This window comes from Dendrobates tinctorius, unplaced genomic scaffold (genome assembly GCF_039654945.1).
Source record: "Dendrobates tinctorius isolate UK_male_01 unplaced genomic scaffold, ASM3965494v1 ptg000135l, whole genome shotgun sequence".
NCBI classification, from domain to species: domain Eukaryota; kingdom Metazoa; phylum Chordata; class Amphibia; order Anura; family Dendrobatidae; genus Dendrobates; species Dendrobates tinctorius.
The window spans coordinates 6,760,863-6,780,783 of NW_027361803.1; the positions used below are offsets into that span (position 1 = coordinate 6,760,863).

General features: G+C 46.7%; 1 protein-coding gene across 6 annotated transcripts in view; it reads right to left on the reverse strand.

Moving 5' to 3' along the window:
• Positions 1-2,210: 2,210 nt before the first annotated feature.
• The window catches only part of PDZD2 (PDZ domain containing 2), a 328,957-nt gene continuing 311,246 nt past the window's right edge, over positions 2,211-19,921 (reverse strand). For 4 of the 6 annotated variants that reach the window (XM_073543880.1, XM_073543885.1, XM_073543884.1 and 1 more), the window contains 4 exons: positions 19,441-19,542; positions 16,311-16,578; positions 8,919-9,050; positions 2,211-6,717 (listed from right to left, as the gene is read on the reverse strand). In XM_073543880.1, coding sequence (XP_073399981.1) covers positions 6,551-6,717; positions 8,919-9,050; positions 16,311-16,578; positions 19,441-19,542 — 669 coding nt within the window. In that variant the 3' untranslated portion in view covers positions 2,211-6,550. Of the gene's footprint in view, positions 6,718-7,247; positions 7,302-8,918; positions 9,051-16,310; positions 16,579-19,440; positions 19,543-19,921 lie in introns of all 6 variants that reach the window. The other 2 variants (XM_073543882.1, XM_073543881.1) reach the window with 2 other exon arrangements.

Sequence of the window (19,921 nt, forward strand, 5' to 3'; positions counted from 1 at the left end):
CAGGCCCAGTGTTAGGTCATGTCGGCGGCTCCGAGCTCAGCTGCCCCAGGACTGAGGCAGGACAGGCCCGGTGTGAGGTAATGTCAGCAGCTCCGAGCTCAGCTGCCCCGGGACTGAGGCAGGACAGGCAGGGTGTGAGGTAATGTCGGCAGCTCCGAGCTCAGCTGCCCGAGGACTGAGGCAGGACAGGCCCGGTGTGAGGTAATGTCAGCGGCTCCAAGCTCAGCTGCCCCGGGACTGAGGCAGGACAGGACTTCATGAGGAGTCCCTGTCGTGCTACGTCTTGGAAAGTATGCCAACTCCCATCGTCCTAGGGCTTCCCTGGATGAAGAAACACAACCTGGTCATAAATTGGCATCCAGGGTGGGACCAGTCTTGTAAAGACTGTTGCCTGGGAGCTACGGTCTCTACCATCCTTCTCAAACCTACCTATTCTTATCCGGTGGAGGCAGGTAAAGTGCCACCAGGGAATAAGGGCAGGATTCAACCCTCACAACTAAACTCTGAGTCCTCTCAAGAGGAGGTATCAGGGGAGGGTGGTGGTTCCCCCTGAATGTGGTGTGGGTATGAGTTTGGTGCCCCGGGGGGGGGGGGGGGGACACCTCTGTGGTCTGTTCCTCATTGAAATTACTATCTGTTGGCAAACGAACGCATGGAAATAAACGTTCAGGTCCGGACCTGTGTGTGAATCAGTATGTGTTGGTGTCGACTAGAAATATCAAGTGGAAGTACGCATCTGGGACCTGGAGTTCTAGTGTGATCAGCCCGTATCGGGTGTTGGCTGTTCTCAGTCCTGGGACCTTCCAGTTGGAGTTACCCCCAGTAATGCAGGTACAGAATGTATTCCGCAGGTTGTAGCTCTGGAGATTTGTTGCACCCCAGAGGCTGCGTTTGCTGTAAATCCGAGGATCTGGTGACTGCGGAGGTGAATCCTAGTGAATTGAGGAATCCTCTCCATACGTAATTTCCGGTGAGGTCCGTAATTAAGGGTCCAGAGGCCCCTTGTTGAAAGGGGGGTACTGTCACAATTCATTTTTGTACAGCTCTGGTTCTGCTTTAATCTAAAAGTTGTTTTTTGTTTTGTTCATGACGGCGGGAAGGACCCACATAGGGCGTTAGGGGAGCTTACTGATAGGCTCAGGCCGTGTTAGGAAGTGCCCCATCCCTCGTTTCCTACTGTTAGAGCCTTCTTCTCCCTTTTTCCATCTCATTGTTGTCGTTTGTTGTGCCGTCCGCTGGATCGACCTTTACGTGTTCCCACGGGGTGAGGAACTATAATAAGAAAATAGATTCCTCCATACATCCAAGTCTTCCAGACATCCAAAGAACCAGAGACTCTTTACAGAATAGCAGCCAAGACATCATGGCTCCATCAAGAGGGATACAGATTTGACATTCTACAGGATGCCAGCTTAGGGTACCATGGCTTCGGTTGGAATAATACAGATCTGTTCCATTGACCATTCCTGAACCATGGATACATTTGGGGCAGTCAGGATTTGGACCCACTCATTACCTGAGCCCCCCGAATACTTTTGTGAAAACCAAGAATCGGACCCACCAGTCACCTTGCTCCCTGGAGACATTCGGAGAAGCCAGGTTGTGACCCTCCAGTCAACTGGCCTTGTATCTCAATGGACTGTCATCTTCCTAAGCTTGTTGTTACCTCCTCTCTATGAGAGATATAGGTGGGGAGGTGGCAGGTAGTAGGCCCTGGAAGCTCTGAATTCACAGCTGCTCTTATTGCGACTGACTACCACATTTTTTTGATCTTGATTTCTTTTAGTGTTTCTTAAAGCCAGAAAGTTGCCATTTGAATTGACTTTAGTTTTGTGACTTGTCTGTGATCTGCTTTTTTTCTACAAAATTAAACAACTGAATGAACATCCTCAAAGGCCGGTGATTCCATAATATTTGCCAGGGGTTGTATACTGTATTTGTATCCATAAGGCTTTATTCCCATGCAAGGGAAGGTGATGTAAATGAGCTTTCCTTTCATTAGTTGCATGCGCGGAGTTTCCATTCTATCCTTCCGTGTCTTACTTATATCAGAAAAAGTAGGAGTCGCCTTTTATGTTTGTTTTTTTATCAGGAGTTTCCCTTTAATGTTTCCAATAAGACAACTAAGGCAATGTCATAAATGACCAGCAGATGGCGCCCTGACACCGCCGTCGCCTTCATAGACACAAACGAGCAGGAATACGCGGATCATCGCTGAAATACGGAGTGTTTTATTTTTGGTAAAACTACTAAAAACAAGATACGTCAGATTTACAGAGGAGAGAAGCAGCGTTACAAATGTACAGTCTATTGTGTTATTGCACCGGCATCATGTACAAGGCGAATCCGACAAAAAAACAGAAATATATCAACAAAATATACAATATGTTACAAAATCATATAACGAAGGGGGCAGCCGCGAGCCGGCACTAAACTTCTGATCAACTTTTATTTATTTTTTTTTTAATAAAGTACGAACAGCTTTAATGAAGAATCCCCCTCCACTGGATCAGATTAGGTGAAATTGTAATTAAAAGCAACTTCTGATGGTTTCCAATTTTTATCTTATATTGTTTTTGAGTTATAACAACATTTAGGTGTCACTTCCCTATTATCAGAATAAAAGGAGAGGTTTCACTAACGCTGCTTTATCAGACAATTGCTCAAAATATAATCATTTAATAGAGCGGATCCAAAAAATCTTTCCATTTTAGTATTATATAACTTTTAGGTCTGTACAGATACATCATTTATTGCCGGCAGAGCAGCAGTTTTCTAATACAAAGGTTAAAATGATATATTGGAATTCTTCCTTCCAGGAGCCACCACCAGAGGGAGCTCAGGAGCTTACTGCATACTGTAGTAATAAACCTTATAAAGCGCGCTCCCTCTAGTGGTGGCTGCAGGTAGTCACCATGTCAACTCTTTAAATCTACGTCTGTGCAGGGGATTTGGAACTCTGTATCAGAAAAAAACAAAGCTCCCCCCGCTATGATGATATATTATAACATTAATCAGAGCAGAATTTTCACCCCATTTGAATGAAAAACACAAAGTTATTTTATTCATTTTAAAATTAAATAGAAACCAAACAGCAAAGACATGTGAAGATTAATGCTGCGGAGCCGCGTCCACTATGTATCACACAGGATCCTCTCCGTAAGTCACTGATTATTTCCCCCAAAAATAATAAATTAAAGTGACTGATGAATGTCAGACAGGAGCATGAAGTCACCCACCCATAAGGCGCTGAGCACTGGAAATGGCAGCTTTGGCTTTACGGAGATAAAAAAGAAATACTTTAAAATAGACAATATTTCACCTCTATAATCAGCGATCTGCAACCTGCGGTTCCTTGGCTGAAGTAGAACTACAACTCCCAGCATGCCATAACTAAGAACATGCTGGAATCTGTAATTGGGGGGGAACCATAGGCTGCAGACATCTGCTCAGTGTAAGAAAAAATAGGGGAATATATCTAGATGATATAAGGGATCTATCACTCGATAACAAAATACCAGACTCCAACAGCGCATATCTATAAATATATATGTAGCCACTGATATTTTATATATTTTTTATGTATAATATATATATATATATATATATATATATATATATATATATATATATATAATGTCTCAGCAGATATAGATTATATATACAGTGCCTTGCGAAAGTATTCGGCCCCCTGGAACTTTTCAACCTTTTCCCACTTATGCTTCAAACAAAGATATCAAAGGTAAATTTTTGGTGAAGAATCAACAACAAGTGGGACACAATTGTGGAGTTGATCGAAAGTTATTGGTTATTTTAAATTTTTGGGGAAATTCAAAAACTGAAAAGTGGGGCGGGCAATATTATTTGGCCCCTTTACTTTCAGTGCAGCAAACTCACTCCAGAAGTTCACTGTGGATCTCTGAATGATCCAATGTTGTCCCAAATGACTTATGATGATAAATATAATCCACCTGTGTGTAATCAAGTCTCCGTATAAATGCGCCTGCTCTGTGATAGTCTCATGGTTCTGTTTGAAGCACAGAAAGCAAGGAACACAACAGGCAGGTCCGTGATACTGTTGTGTAGAAATTTAAAGCTGGATTTGGATACAAAATGATTTTCAAAACGTTAAACATCCCAAGGAGCACTGTGCAAGCGATCATATTGAAATGGAAGGACTATCATACCACTGCAAATCTACCAAGACCCGGCCGTCCCTCTAAACTTTCATCTCAAACAAGAAGATGACTGATCAGAGAAGCAGCCAAGAGGACCATGATCACTCTGGATGAACTGCAGAGAATCAGTACACTGCACAATTCTGGTCTTTATGGAAGAGTGGCAAGAAGAAAGCCATTTCTCAAAGATATCCATAAAAAGTGTCATCTAAAGTTTGCAACAAGTCACCTGGGAGACACACCAAACATGTGGAAGAAGGTGCTCTGGTCAGATAAAACCAAAATCGAACTTCTTGGCAACAATGCCAAACGATATGTTTGGTGTAAAGGCAACACAGCTCATCACCCTGAACACACCATCCCCACTGTCAAACATGGTGGTGGCAGCATCATGGTTTGGGCCTGCTTTTCTTCAGCAGGGACAGGGAAGATGGTTAAAATTGATGGGAAGATGGATGGAGCCAAATACAGGACCATTCTTGAAGAAAACCTGTTGGAGTCTGCAAAAGACCTGAGACTGAGACGGAGATTTGTCTTCCAACAAGACAATGATCCCAAACATAAAGCAAAATCTACAATGGAATGGTTCACAAATAAACGTATCCAGGTGTTAGAATGGCCAAGTCACAGTCCAGACCTGAATCCAATCGAGAATCTGTGGAAAGAGCTGAAAACTGCTGTTCACAAACGATCTCCATCCAACCTCACTGAGCTCAAGCTGTTTGCCAAGGAAGAATGGGTAAGAATTTCAGTCTCTCGATGTACAAAACTGATAGAGACATACCCCAAGTAAAGGGCCCTTTACACATAGCGATATCGCTATGTGTGATACTCACCTCCGACCGGCTCCCCCGCTGGCTATCGCTGATCGCGCGAGATCGGCCTGTTCCATTTCTCGTTGTCGGCTTCCTGCTGGCGCCGACGAGCGAGCCGTGGAAGCAGGCAGAAGACGATCACCCTCGCCGTGTCTGACAGGTGAGTACAACCGCCGACCGCTGCTGCATCGCTGGTGAGATCTGCCCATGCGATCCTGTCCGGGTGATATCGTGGTCGGGATCTCTGGTGCATCGCTAAATGTAACGGGACCTTAACTTGCAGATATAATCGCAGCAAAGGTGGCGCAACAAAGTATTAAGTTAAAGGGGCTGAATAATATTGCACGCCCCACTTTTCAGTTTTTGAATTTCCACAAAAATTTAAAATAACCAATAAATTTCGTTCAACTTCACAATTGTGTCCCACTTGTTGATTCTTCACCAAAAATTTACATTTGGTATCTTTATATTTGAAGCATGATATGTGGGAAAAGGCTGAAAAGTTCAGGGGGCCGAATACTTTCGCAAGGCACTGTATATATATATATACACACGCACACAGGATTTCCATCAGTCTTCAATCTGTATATACAGTAAATCTATATCATTGTGTGACCTTTGAGATGATTTTCTGTTCATGCCGTGAATGGACACTAGATGGCGATAGTCCCTCATTAATTTTACACTCATCCCTGGGATTCCATAAGATGCAGATTCAGCAGAGCTGAGTTTGTCAGGTCATAATCTTATAAAGCGTTATCTATCATTCTACTTAGGACTAACAGCAAATCGCTGGATTCTTTTTACTCTGATACAGACATGAGGGCGGCACTACAAACTCAGCTCTGCTGCATCTGTACGTTGCAGATATATTGTATACCGCCGAAGGGGAGACCTGCTGCTCTCTTATCTCTCAGGCGTTGCAGAAGCCTCCTGCAGAGCAGCACTCCTGTGCATCAGACGCAGTCCTGAGTAGATGTTTTTTTCGTGCTGCTCGGTCACGGGCGGACCCCCTTCCTTGCTGCAGCTATACAGTTGTGTACGGGAGGGGAAGCAGGTGGTCACAATAGTCGGGTCTGAGAAAAGTTTAAGAAAAACTTGCGTGCCGCAATCCCGAATGTCAATTTTTATCAACTCATATAAAATAACGTGGCTTTCTACAGTTGGAGAGTTGAATGGTCCACGTCCTGGGGATCGGCCGCAACCCTAATACTGCATCAAGTGTCCAGACGGGGATGGAATACACGCATCATGTGAGCAGCGGCTACGTGTAGTTGTAGCAGAGCCGAGCGTGTCATGTGGTGACCCATCAGACCCAGACGACGAGCACATGCGGCTCTGCTGCATCTGTAGGCTCTAGTGCTGCTTTCTTGCAGGCTGGAGATATAAATAAAGGGGAATATTCAAGTTTAGTGGGAAATGGCGGCTCCTCACTCCGCGGTGGACATTAGCGCAATTGATCCGTCCTCCCATCACTAAGTTAATCGATTTGTTAGGAGTCCGGCTGTAAGTGTCCGGTGCCACCAGTGGACGTCCCGCGGCAGAGGGGGGCTCCTGTCACACCGCAGTTCTGTGCTTTCGGATCAGTAACTGGACCGGCCCCTCGGGAACAGCCTTGATAATGTTCCAGGCGTCATAGTGCATGAGGCCGATCAGAGCTTTGCCACCGATTGAAATGATTTCATCCCCGGCTTCTATCCTTCCAGCCTGCTCAGCGGCGCCACCTGGGAGCAAAAATAAAAATAAAAAATAATAAAAAAAAATATCAAGATTTCCTACAATCAACAGATAGATGTACTTTAATGTGAGTGATGTTGCAGAGTAAAGTATGGTGGAAAAGATTTCCTTTGCAAATGAGACTAAGCTAGGGAATGATGATTAATGCTTCCAGCGCTTGTGATGACATCGTAGGGGTGATGATGTCATTATGACATTATTAGTGCTTGTGCCAGGCGGGTTATGCTCGAAGCCACAGGTCAGTGGTGACATCACAGGTCCAGAGTCATGGCCGTCAGTACGGTGACATCACGGTCACCTGCACCCATTGATCCCCATGGACAGGGGTGGCCCTTACTACAAACATGCGGTGGCCGATGATATGATGGAGGGGGAATGGTGGGTGCGGATATGCCATAACTGTGCACAGATGGAAATACAGGGGGGGGTGATGACATCGTGGGTTTAGGATCAGCGCTGCTGCTGATGTCATCGGGGGCATTCCTGTAGGTGCTGGTGGCTTTACCTACAAACCTACCTGGGCCGTTGGAGGGGCCGCGCTCTGCACCAGGGGGTCTCCGTTAATCAGGACCTGCACATTTATATATATTATGTCAGCCTCGTGTGATTGTATGACGGCGCTCCGTACAAGACGGCCATAATTGCAAACAGGAATGACATAATCCGGAGCAGAAACCAAGGAGGATTTAATGACGGCCATAAAGGCTTCACGTGAGAAGCATGTGCACAAGTCTGAGCGCTCATAAATCACCGCGGACCCCCACAGAAGACAGGACGGCCATTGTGTAACACAGGGGACCGAAGGAAATCGGATCCATTCAGCCCCAAGATAATGGATTCCTCTGCTGCACATCGCACAGGGCCGTCAGCATCTGTTCACAAGTCCCACAGACATCGAGGGGCTTACAGGGGCCGTCCATGAAGACAACAGCAAAAGGTGATCCCCGGGAAAAGCCGCAGACCGTCAGAGATGTAAGATTCCACGGTGGCCATTAAAGAGAATCTGTCACCAGAATTTACAACAGAAGCTACAGACCCCCGAGACCAGAGGACGGTGTGTGACCTGGTATTAAAGTACCACTCATCCTACGGCCACCTACCATGATATCTGCTCAGTGTCCCTCCTCCCTGCTGCCGAATCTCTACTCACCTAGACTGACTGTCGGCGCCTTGATGTCCCTCCTCCCTGCTGCTGCCCGATCTCCACCCACCTAGCCTGATTAACAGCTCCTCAGTGTTCCTCCTCCCTGCTACTGAGATCTCACACTGCTCAGTACAAGCTGTAGCTGTCAGTCAGGATTAATGGGAGGAAACTCAATACAGATGGATTCCTGAGCGCTCTCCCTCTTCAGCTGGAGGTATAATATGCTCATTTTCATATCAGGATAATGCAACTATTCTGACATGGATTTTCCTAGTAAGTACATCAGCCTCAATAAATCTAAAATCTGATTGACAGCTCCTCAGTGTTCCTCTTCCCCATTTGTGCTGAATTTCTTCCCACCTAGAGTTATTGACAGTTCCTAAGTGGCCCTCCTCCCTGCTGCTGCACCTCTACTCACCTAGACTGACTGTCATCTCCTTCTTGTCCATCCTCCTGCTGTTGCCCGATCTCCACCCACCTAGCCTCACTGACAACTCCTCAGTGTCCCTCCTCCCTGCTGCCAAGATCTCACATTGCTCAGTACAAGCTGTGGCCGTCAGTCAGGTTTGGTGGGAAGAAACTGAATACAACGGGACTCCTGTGCGCTCTCCCTCCTCTTCACCTGGATGTGTAATGTGCTCATTTTCATAATCAGGATTATACAACGAATCAGGCATGGATTTTCACAGTAAGTAAATCAGCTTCATCAAGTCTAAGATCTAGTTCATGATGTATGCAGTTTGTAGTATAAATTCTGATGAAAGATCTGATTTAAGATTAATAAAAACATATTAACTATTGTAAGGGTTTGCTACAATTTATCGGTGGATCGTCTTGAGCATTTGGGTCAAGTGCAGAACTGATCAGGTTTTCTGCTAATGGAGCGATCTGCAGATGACACGTGAATGTCTGTGCCGCACACAGCGCTCAGATAAGTCGGGGTCCGCCCAGCTTCTCCTGCTTTCCCCCTTGTCCCGTGTTTTGTACATGTGGGTGTGTCCTGACCCTGTCACCATGTATCGGTGCCGCACACATAAAACAAACCTTTAAATATCCTTTTGATGAACAGCGGCCGATCCCCGTAGATGGAAGCTTTTCCTCCATCCAGACTGAAGCCCAGGCCGGCCGAGGTCTTCTGAAGCTCCACACAGACGGCATCCTGCAGATCCACGCCAGCTGCAACCAAGCACAACCCATCATTAGTGCCCATTGCTCCAGAGTCTGCTGCACCTCACAAAAATGGCTTCATAGGAGGACGAGCCGGGGTGATGGCCACCTCTGACAGGTCTACTACTCCTGCCGCACGAGAAGCGCGAGAATAGCAGACACTGCAGATATTACACATTGTATGTCCTCCAGGAGGAGGAAGAGACAGCAGAGACCTCACACCATACATAACCCCTAATGTAAGGTATGACTGCACCAGCAGAATAGTGAGTGCAGCTCTGGAGTATAATGCAGGATGTAACTCAGGATCCGTAATGTAATGTATGTACACAGTGACTGCATCAGCAGAATAGTGAGTGCAGCTCTGGAGTATAATACAGGATGTAACTCAGGATCAGTAATGTAATGTATGTACACAGTGACTGCACCAGCAGAATAGTGAGTGCAGCTCTGGAGTATAATGCAGGATGTAACTCAGGATCAGTAATGTAATGTATGTACACAGTGACTGCATCAGCAGAATAGTGAGTGCAGCTCTGGAGTATAATACAGGAGGTAACTCAGGATCAGTAATGTAATGTATGTACACAGTGACTGCACCAGCAGAATAGTGAGTGCAGCTCTGGTGTGTAATACAGGATGTAACTCAGGATCAGTAATGTAATGTATGTACACAGTGACTGCATCAGCAGAATAGTGAGTGCAGCTCTGGGGTATAATACAGGATGTAACTCTGGATCAGTAATGTAATGTATGTACACAGTGACTGCACCAGCAGAATAGTGAGTGCAGCTCTGGGGTATAATACAGGATGTAACTCAGGATCAGTATTGTAATGTATGTACACAGTGACTGCACCAGCACAATAGTGAGTGCAGCTCTGGAGTATAATACAGGATGTAACTCAGGATCAGTAATGTAATGTATGTACACAGTGACTGCACCAGCACAATAGTGAGTGCAGCTCTGGAGTATAATACAGGATGTAACTCAGGATCAGTAATGTAATGTATGTACACAGTGACTGCACCAGCAGAATAGTGAGTGCAGCTCTGGGGTATAATACAGGATGTAACTCAGGATTAGTATTGTAATGTATGTACACAGTGACTGCACCAGCACAATAGTGAGTGCAGCTCTGGAGTATAATACAGGATGTAACTCAGGATCAGTAATGTAATGTATGTACACAGTGACTGCACCAGCACAATAGTGAGTGCAGCTCTGGAGTATAATACAGGATGTAACTCAGGATCAGTAATGTAATGTATGTACACAGTGACTGCACCAGCAGAATAGTGAGTGCAGCTCTGGAGTATAATACAGGATGTAACTCAGGATCAGTAATGTAATGTATGTACACAGTGACTGCACCAGCACAATAGTGAGTGCAGCTCTGGAGTATAATACAGGATGTAACTCAGGATCAGTAATGTAATGTATGTACACAGTGACTGCACCAGCAGAATAGTGAGTGCAGCTCTGGAGTATAATACAGGATGTAACTCAGGATCAGTAATGTAATGTATGTACACAGTGACTGCACCAGCAGAATAGTGAGTGCAGCTCTGGGGTATAATACAGGATGTAACTCAGGATCAGTAATGTAATGTATGTACACAGTGACTGCACCAGCAGAATAGTGAGCGCAGCTCTGGAGTATGATACAGGATGTAATTTAGAATTAGATAAGCAGATAGGCAATTTTTCTATTCTCTCAGCCGCCATTTAACTATTTTGCGCAGTAAAATAAGAGATGCAGATAATAACTTGGATGAAGTTGCAAATCAGATCGATAAACTATAAAGATTATTCATTTTTATTTAGAGAGGCAAAAACAGGTTTATGGAAAAATAGTAACTTCTCTGTTCCACAGTGGCTGGATCCTGGCGTAATAAGAACTGCGCCTCTAAGGCCTGTTTCACACTTCAGTTTTTTGTGTCAGTTAAAATCCGCCAAAAAGGCGGAAAAGCGGATCCGTTCCTAACTGATGTGAACGGATGCCACAGGACCCGTTTTCTGACGGATCCGCCGAATGAAGAATTTTAAAGGAACCGCTGGCCGGGAAAGAGAGAGAGAAAGAGAGAGAGAGAAAGAGAGAGAGAGAAAGAGAGAGAGAGAAAGAGAGAGAGAGAAAGAGAGAGAGAGAGAAAGAGAGAGAGAAAGAGAGAGAGAGAGAAAAAGAGAGAGAAAAAGAGAGAGAGAGAAAAAGAGAGAGAGAGAAAAAAAAGAGAGAGAGAAAGATAATTTTTTTCCACTGCCAGAATGGATTTCAGGGTTAAATTCCCGGCTGACTTCCTTTGTCCGGGCATGCGTACTGTAAAATGCGGATCCTACAGCAAAAAAACGTTGCAGGGTCCGTCCAGGCTTCTCGGCGGACGCGCACATTTTGGCGGTTACGCAAAAAAACGGATCCAACAGATCCACCGGTAATGCAACTCAATGGGGAAAAAACGGATCCGCCAAAAAAAAACTAGCGGATTTTGACTGATGGTCAAAAACGGAAGTGTGAAAGAGGCCTAACAGCGGCCATCTGTGCTCCTAAGGCCTCTTTCACACTTCCGTTTTTGACCATCAGTGAAAATCCGCCAGTTTTTTAAAAAAACGGATCCGCCATTTTTTTTTGGGCGGATCCGTTTTTTCCCCATTGAGTTCCATTACCGGCGGATCTTGACGGATGGCCATCCGTTTTTTTTGCGGAACCGCCAAAATGTGTGTGTCCGCCGGCAAGCCTGGACGGACCCTGCAACGTTTTTTTGCTGTAGGATTCGCATTTTACAGTACGCATGCCCGGACAAAGGAGGTCAGCCGGGAATTTAACCCTGAAATCCTTCCTTCCTTCCCCTTTAAAATTCTTCATTTGGCGGATCCGTCAGAAAACAGATCCGGTGGCATCCGTTCACATCAGTTAGGAGCGGATCCGCTTTTCCGCCTTTTTTGGCGGATTTTAACTGACACGAAAAACTGAAGTGTGAAACAGGCCTAATGGAAACTGCAAGACTCAGGCAAGACTTACAAGAGAGTAACGCTATCTATTCTGGCATTTAGAGGGAGACGGAGCGCTCGCTAACATTGGTGCCCTGGCACCAAAGAAACTACTACTCCAATCCTTCTGGATGTTTCCTGTGGATCGCTGCTGCTAGTCACATATATGGGGGGACCGAGGAGAACACAGAAGTAACCACAATGTCCCCATTACGGTGCCATACAGGGTAACACAAGCATAGCTGTCACTCTGGGAAAGAAGGTCGACCTGGTCTGGGTCCCTCTCTCCAAGGGCCACAAGGCACCCGCTAGGCCCTGAGATTATAAATGTAATGACTCCCCACAGCCTTGTGTCCGGGCTCAGATTTCCAGGTCACATATCAAAATATTTCTTCATCCAGCAGTGTTTCTGTTCACTTGTTACAGAAAATGCTTGGAAACTATAATTACAGATTAAGTAATGGAAGGGAATACAAGTACAAATCTTCAAGTCACTAAATATCAAGGAGGAAGACCGGAAAGGGAGCTAGACCAGAGAAGGGCAGAGAAGGAAGAATGGAATGGGAAGAGAGGGAAGAAGATAGAAGGAAAAAGGAAAGTGAAGAAGGTGAAGAGGAGAAAAGGGAACGGAGGGAACAAGAGGAAAGGAAAACAAGGAAGAGACGGAAGAAGGGAAGAAGAGGAAAGAAAGCGAATAAAGGAAAGAAGAGGATAGAGGGAGAAGAGGAAAAAGAAGAAGAAAGAAAAGCAAAGGAAAGATAAAAGAATGAAATAATTAAGGAAATAAAGGTAAGGAAGGAAAAAGGTAAGAGAAGAAGATAAGATTAGAATGATAGAACAATAAAAGGAAGAAAAAAGGAAAAAAAAGTATTGCAGGCAAACAATGAATAAAAGTAAAAGAGGAAGAAAAGAGAGAGAGAGAAGATGGAGTAAAGAAATGAAATTAATGTAAGAAGTGAATAATTGAAGGTAAGACAGGAAAAAATGAAGTAGGAGGGAAAGAGGAATAGAGTGAGGAAGGATAAAGAAACATACCGTAAGTGAACTGAAGGAAGAAATGAAAGAAGAAAAGCAAAGAGATAAGGTTTAAGAAAGGGAAGAAAAGGAAGAAAAGGGGAGGAAAAATAAAATAGGGGAGGATGGGAGAGAAGGAAATAAAAGGAAGGGAGAAATAAAGGATAGGTAACAAATCAGGAGAAATTGAAGGAAGGAACATAATGCAACAAAAAGAGGTCAGCACAACGCAGCAGGAGACCAGGGATTAAATCTGCCGCAAGACTGAGGATAGTCCACTGAGAATCATACGCTCACATGAATCATAGAGGCATCCCGACTGATGCTCTATTGTGCAAATCAGCGCTGCCGAGATATCAGGTAGCTTAATGGAACTGTTATTTATGCACTCGTCTCCTGCAGTACAGATGCACAGTACTACACTGACTTGGGATTTACCAGGAGGCGCTCATGCTGCGCGGCACAAAGAGGTATTTTAGTAATCACTAATGTGCTATAATTTTGGATTCCTGACACCAGGCTGCTAACGTGTCGTTACACTCTGATGAACACTTCTGATGTCTTAATAAAGACTTCAATCTGTGTAAACATGGCAGGACAAAGGCTCCGCACACCGGGAACCTCTCCGAGTGTTTGGAGAGCGCTAGACACCGGGGCGTGTTACATGATTGCTCTTTAATGTACAGTAGGAAAGGAAGTTGTCTGCTTTTTGTACAATCCCAACCTGGCACATTATCCAAAACTAACAAGAAAAGGCATAGAAAGGCCAAGCCCCCCATCACAGCCGTCAGGGGGCTTACATGCAGTCTGTTCTGATGGACAGCGAATAAGAGCTGATGGCTACCTTCAGGATGAACACTTAAGGGGGAGGAGGTTGCTACATTCAGGACCCTCAATCTAAAAGCTGGTCTTGTTCTTGAGGGCCCAACATGTCTGTGATCAGGAAAATGGGACCATGCAAAAGTTTGGGAGATGTGTGTGCTCAGATAACTTTGACCAAGGTCTCAGACATTAATTAGCCTGTTACGTTTATTGCTTGTTCACCATCATCGTTCGGAAAGGCCAGGTGATGCAAATTTCCCAGCTTTATAAAAACTCAGCCTCCTCTAACATTGTGCCAAAAAAACAGCGACCTTGGGTTCTTCTAAGAAGCGATCTAGAGCGGAGAATAAAAATGGTGGAGGCCCACAAAGCAGGAAAAGGCTATAAGAAGAAGATAGCAAAGCATTTTAAAGTTGCTTTTTCCTCACTTAGAAATGTAATTAAGAAATGGCAGATAACAGGAAGGTCAAGTGGAGGTCAAGATAAGGTCTGGAAGAGCAAGCAAAATTTCAGTGAGAGCTGATCGTAGGATTGCTAGAGAGGTAAATCAGAACGCCTGCTTGACTGCAAAAGACCTTCAGAACGATTTGGTAGACTCTGGAGTTGTGGTAAATTGTTCTACTGTTCAGAGACACTTGCACAAATATGGCCTTCATGGAAGAGTTATAAGAAGAAAACCTCTCCTGCGTCCTCACCATAAAATTCAGCGTCAGAAGTATGCAAAAGAACATCTTAACAAGCCTGGTTAATATAAAACTCTCTGATCACAATGATGAAAGGTATGTGTGGAGAAAAAAAGGCACAGAATTTCAGGAAAAGAACATCTCACCAACACCAACCATTAAACATGGGGGTGGATCAATCATGCTTTGGGTTGTGTTGCAGCCAAAGGCACGGGAACATTTCATGGGAGAGGGAAGAATGGATTCAATTAAATTTCAACCATTTCTTGATGCAAACATAACACCATCTGTAAAAAGCTGAAGGTGATCAAAACAGGATGGCTTCTACAAATAGATAATGATGTTAGGATCATTATCACACACGTCACAATCCACAATAGACTACCTCAAAAGGTACAAGATTAAGGTTTTATAATGACCCTCACAGTCCTCTGATCTGAACATCATTGATAAACTGTGGCCAGACCTAAAAATAGCAGAGGATGGAAGACGACCCAGGAATATCACAGAACTAGAAGAATTCTCCAAGGAAGAATGGATGGAAATCCCTCAAACAAGAATGGAAAGACTCTTGTCTGGCTACAAAAAGTGTTTTCAAGCAGTGATACTTGGAAAAGGGGGTGCTATTAGGTAGTAATCATGCAGGGTGCCAAAACTTTTGCATTGGCTCATTTTCCTTTTTGTAATTTTTAAAATGTAAAAGAGGAAAATATATTTACAGTATATATACTTTTTTGGCCCAAAATACAAAGGAAATGTGTCATCTTTAACTTTAGGCCTTTTAGAGATCATTTAATTTTCAACTTCCTTAACTGTTCACAACAGTAACAGTAATTTTTACCAAGGAGTGGCTAAAATTTTACATGACGCTGTATGTACTGTACTTGGGATTTACTAGAGAAGAAGCTGGATTATAAGGCGCATATCCAGAAGCTACCCAGTGTTGAAGGGGCTGACTGAAATTAAGGCAGGGTCTTTTTTCCCCCTAGAAACAGCGCCACCTGTGTCTACAGGCTGTGTCTGGTATTGCGGCTCAACCCCATTTACACCACATCAGTACTGTCAAATTAGATGTACACAGTTTTCAGAGGAAATATCAACTTCTGGCTCGCTCAATGCAGAGTGATGATGATTGTTACTATTTTATATAGGATGTATAGAATTCTTTGCATTGTTTGTATAGCGCACGATGAACCCACAGCACAAGATCCAGAGGCGCAAATTTGAGAATTTCTCAACAAACTGGATTTCCTGCTTAAAATCTGCCAGTGACGGCCGGAGATGCAGGTCCTAATACCCAGGTAGACACACGTTATGTGAAGTGGCTGTCATTGATCTGACTGCTATGTGACATATTATATTGGGTTGGATTTGTAGTCTTAATATATAGGAGGACAGAAAATTGTGCTGCAATTTTTGCAATTCGTCTTTTACTATAATTTCCAAAAATGATTCCAAATTTGAGCACCCCCCCCCCCCCCCCCCCCCCAACAAAGAGATCGCCCACCGCCGGCACAGTTGTACATTGTACCCTTATATCGTGTCTTCCAACAGAGCCGATGTGTATATACTTTTCAAAAAAATAACTAAAGACAAAAAGAAAAGGACAATTCCCGTGAACGCCACAACCGAGACTGATGACTTGTGAAGAGGAGAACTCGATGTGTAATATGCATTTCGTTAGATGACAAGAAGTCTCCCGGCGATAATGTGAACCAAATGTGACTTGAAATGTTTTCCACGTGTCCTCGGTTTAACCTCCTACCTGCATCGGTTGCCATCGAGACATCCCTTCCAGATGTTGGGTGTCTTCCTCTCGCCCCAGACGTGTCTGGTCTGCACGGTCTCTCCCGGTCGCTCTCCTTTCGGATCACGATGACGGCCTCTCTGTTCAGCTTGGCTCGGTGTAGAGCGGTCAGAGCATCTCCGTGAGCTGCACCTTGTAGAGAGCAGCCATTGATTGATAGGATGCGGTCTCCTCGCTCCACGATGGGGTCACGTGACGTGGTGGCTTTGGAAAAAACTCTGTGCACCTGAAAGAGAAGGTTAATGTATGAATGATTACAACCGATGGGCTGTACAGTATGTACTGAGTGTGTACAGGGCCTGTCTGGGGCATCGGACTCTAGGAGACGACTCTAGCGCTCTACCAATGTGTATGTCCCTTTATCATTGCCCACACATCACACATCATCAGTAAGGCATGAAATCCAAGGAATAGATCCTTGCATCAAGGGGTCAGCTCCACTTCCACTGACAACACTCCTAAAGTGAACTCAACGCCCCGAAGCTTGGCCACCAGGCGGCGCGCATCTCTCCTGGCCACCAGGCGGCGCGCATCTCTCCTGGCCACCAGGCGGCGCGCATCTCTCCTGGCCACCAGGCGGCGCCCATCCCTCCTGGCCACCAGGAGGGATGCCCATCTCTCCTGGCCACCAGGAGGGATGCCTATCTCTCCTGGCCACCAGGAGGGATGCCCATCTCTCCTGGCCACCAGGAGGGATGCCCATCTCTCCTGGCCACCAGGAGGGATGCCCATCTCTCCTGGCCACCAGGCGGCGCCCATCTCTCCTGGCTACCAGGCGGCGCCCATCTCTCCTGGCCACCAGGCGGCGCCCATCTCTCCTGGCCACCAGGCGGCGCCCATCTCTCCTGGCCACCAGGCGGCGCCCATCTCTCCTGGCCACCAGGCGGCGCCCATCTCTCCTGGCCACCAGGCAGCGCATCTCTCCTGCCCACCAGGCAGCGCATCTCTCCTGGCCACCAGGCAGCGCCCATGGCAGCGCATCTCTCTTAGCCACATGGCAGCGCGCCTCTCTTGGCCACATGGCAGCGCGCCTCTCTTGGCCACCAGGCAGCGCGCCTCTCTTGGCCACCAGGCAGCGCGCCTCTCTTGGCCACCAGGCAGCGCGCCTCTCTTGGCCACCAGGCAGCGCGCCTCTCTTGGCCACCAGGCAGCGCGCCTCTCTTGGCCACCAGGCAGCGCGCCTCTCTTGGCCACCAGGCAGCGCGCCTCTCTTGGCCACCAGGCAGCGCGCCTCTCTTGGCCACCAGGCAGCGCGCCTCTCTTGGCCACCAGGCAGCGCGCCTCTCTTGGCCACCAGGCAGCGCGCCTCTCTTGGCCACCAGGCAGCGCGCCTCTCTTGGCCACCAGGCAGCGCGCCTCTCTTGGCCACCAGGCAGCGCGCCTCTCTTGGCCACCAGGCAGCGCGCCTCTCTTGGCCACCAGGCAGCGCGCCTCTCTTGGCCACCAGGCAGCGCGCCTCTCTTGGCCACCAGGCAGCGCGCCTCTCTTGGCCACCAGGCAGCGCGCCTCTCTTGGCCACCAGGCAGCGCGCCTCTCTTGGCCACCAGGCAGCGCGCCTCTCTTGGCCACCAGGCAGCGCGTGCCTCTCTTGGCCACCAGGCAGCGCGTGCCTCTCTTGGCCACCAGGCAGCGCGTGCCTCTCTTGGCCACCAGGCAGCGCGTGCCTCTCTTGGCCACCAGGCAGCGCGCCTCTCTTGGCCACCAGGCAGCGCGTGCCTCTCTTGGCCACCAGGCAGCGCGTGCCTCTCTTGGCCACCAGGCAGCGCGTGCCTCTCTTGGCCACCAGGCAGCGCGTGCCTCTCTTGGCCACCAGGCAGCGCGTGCCTCTCTTGGCCACCAGGCAGCGCGTGCCTCTCTTGGCCACCAGGCAGCGCGTGCCTCTCTTGGCCACCAGGCAGCGCGTGCCTCTCTTGGCCACCAGGCAGCGCGTGCCTCTCTTGGCCACCAGGCAGCGCGTGCCTCTCTTGGCCACCAGGCAGCGCGTGCCTCTCTTGGCCACCAGGCAGCGCGTGCCTCTCTTGGCCACCAGGCAGCGCGTGCCTCTCTTGGCCACCAGGCAGCGCGTGCCTCTCTTGGCCACCAGGCAGCGCGTGCCTCTCTTGGCCACCAGGCAGCGCGTGCCTCTCTTGGCCACCAGGCAGCGCGCCTCTCTTTGAACAATATGGCAGGTGCCAGTGCTACTTACTTCTGCATCAGGACATAAGCAGTGCTGATATTGTTAACGTCCTAGGATCAGTGAGCAATCAACAGGTATCGTGCAAGTGTCCTATTGTGCCAGCAGGCACGTAAAGATGCAACGTAATCGGCCCCGCTCACCTCCCAATGTAGAAGCGAGTGGCACAGCGCAGACACTTTAACAGATTCAGAAACTATTTGTTCCTAAATATTCACCCTCCATATATTTTTGATCATTCGAGTGGCCCACCTTCACTAGACTCCTGAATGTCCGATCGGCAGCTATTCAATGGTGCACCCCACCCCCTCCACAAGGTGACCTTGTATAACTTTGGGCTTGGAAGCATGAACACCTTCTATTTTATCTGGATATGTGGAATTTATTCACAGTAAGTTCCAGTAATGGTAAAACCATTAGTCTGAGCTTTGCACGTAAACCTTTGCCAATCGGTCACATTTTTTTCCCTGCACCTTGGATCAGTGCCTGGTAATCCACAGCTGAGCAGGTGTCATCTCTGCGTCCAAGGAAAATTGGCTGTAAGGACACGTGAAGAGTAAAGCAGCTGCAGGTGACAGACTTTGTTGGGGATGAGGAATTTACACTGCTCCATAGAAATGAATAGGGCTGAGCTGCAATACCACACACAGCCTGTGGAAAGGTGAGGCGCTCTTTTTAGATGATGCCTTTAATTGGTTACATTGCTTAGCCCCATACATTGTGTGCCAATGGCCGATATTTGCTGTGTTTTTTTGGCAGTTGATCATATCCAGAAATTATGTACTAATTTTTCCATTTGATGCGTTATAATACCAGATTGGTCGCCCCTTTACAGACAGTTTTAAGATTCCTGATCTATGCTATGGTTGGATTCGCCGATCAGTCAAACACAAGATCCATCAGATATTCACTTACAGTCACTGCCTTCTGCTCCAGGTCAATTCCTCCGGCAATGCTGAACCCCAGACCAGCCCCCTCTTCTTTATTCAGGACCACAAAGTAGACATCTTCTTTCTTCTGGAGGGGAAAAAAAAAAAAAAACCACAGTAAGAAAGTTTTAGAGATGTGAGCGTGTGGTTAACAGTCCTGGCTGCACACAATGCACAGACCAGTCACAAGCACAGATGTAGCAGAGACAGATTGTTAAAAGCTGCAGATTCCAGTGTAGAAATCGATGATGTATGAACTTAATACATATGAAAATTGTCTAAACTTTTACCAACCCTAAAGTCATCCGCTTATAGTGTACTAACAATTTCCGCAGATTTTTAGCCAACTATCTCCATAAAATGTACCGATACGACTTGCATTTGTTTTCTGCTCTTCACCTAGTGTGCACAAAGCCCAACACAAAACATAAATGGCCATAACGTCCGGATCGCAATATCTGCCTTCT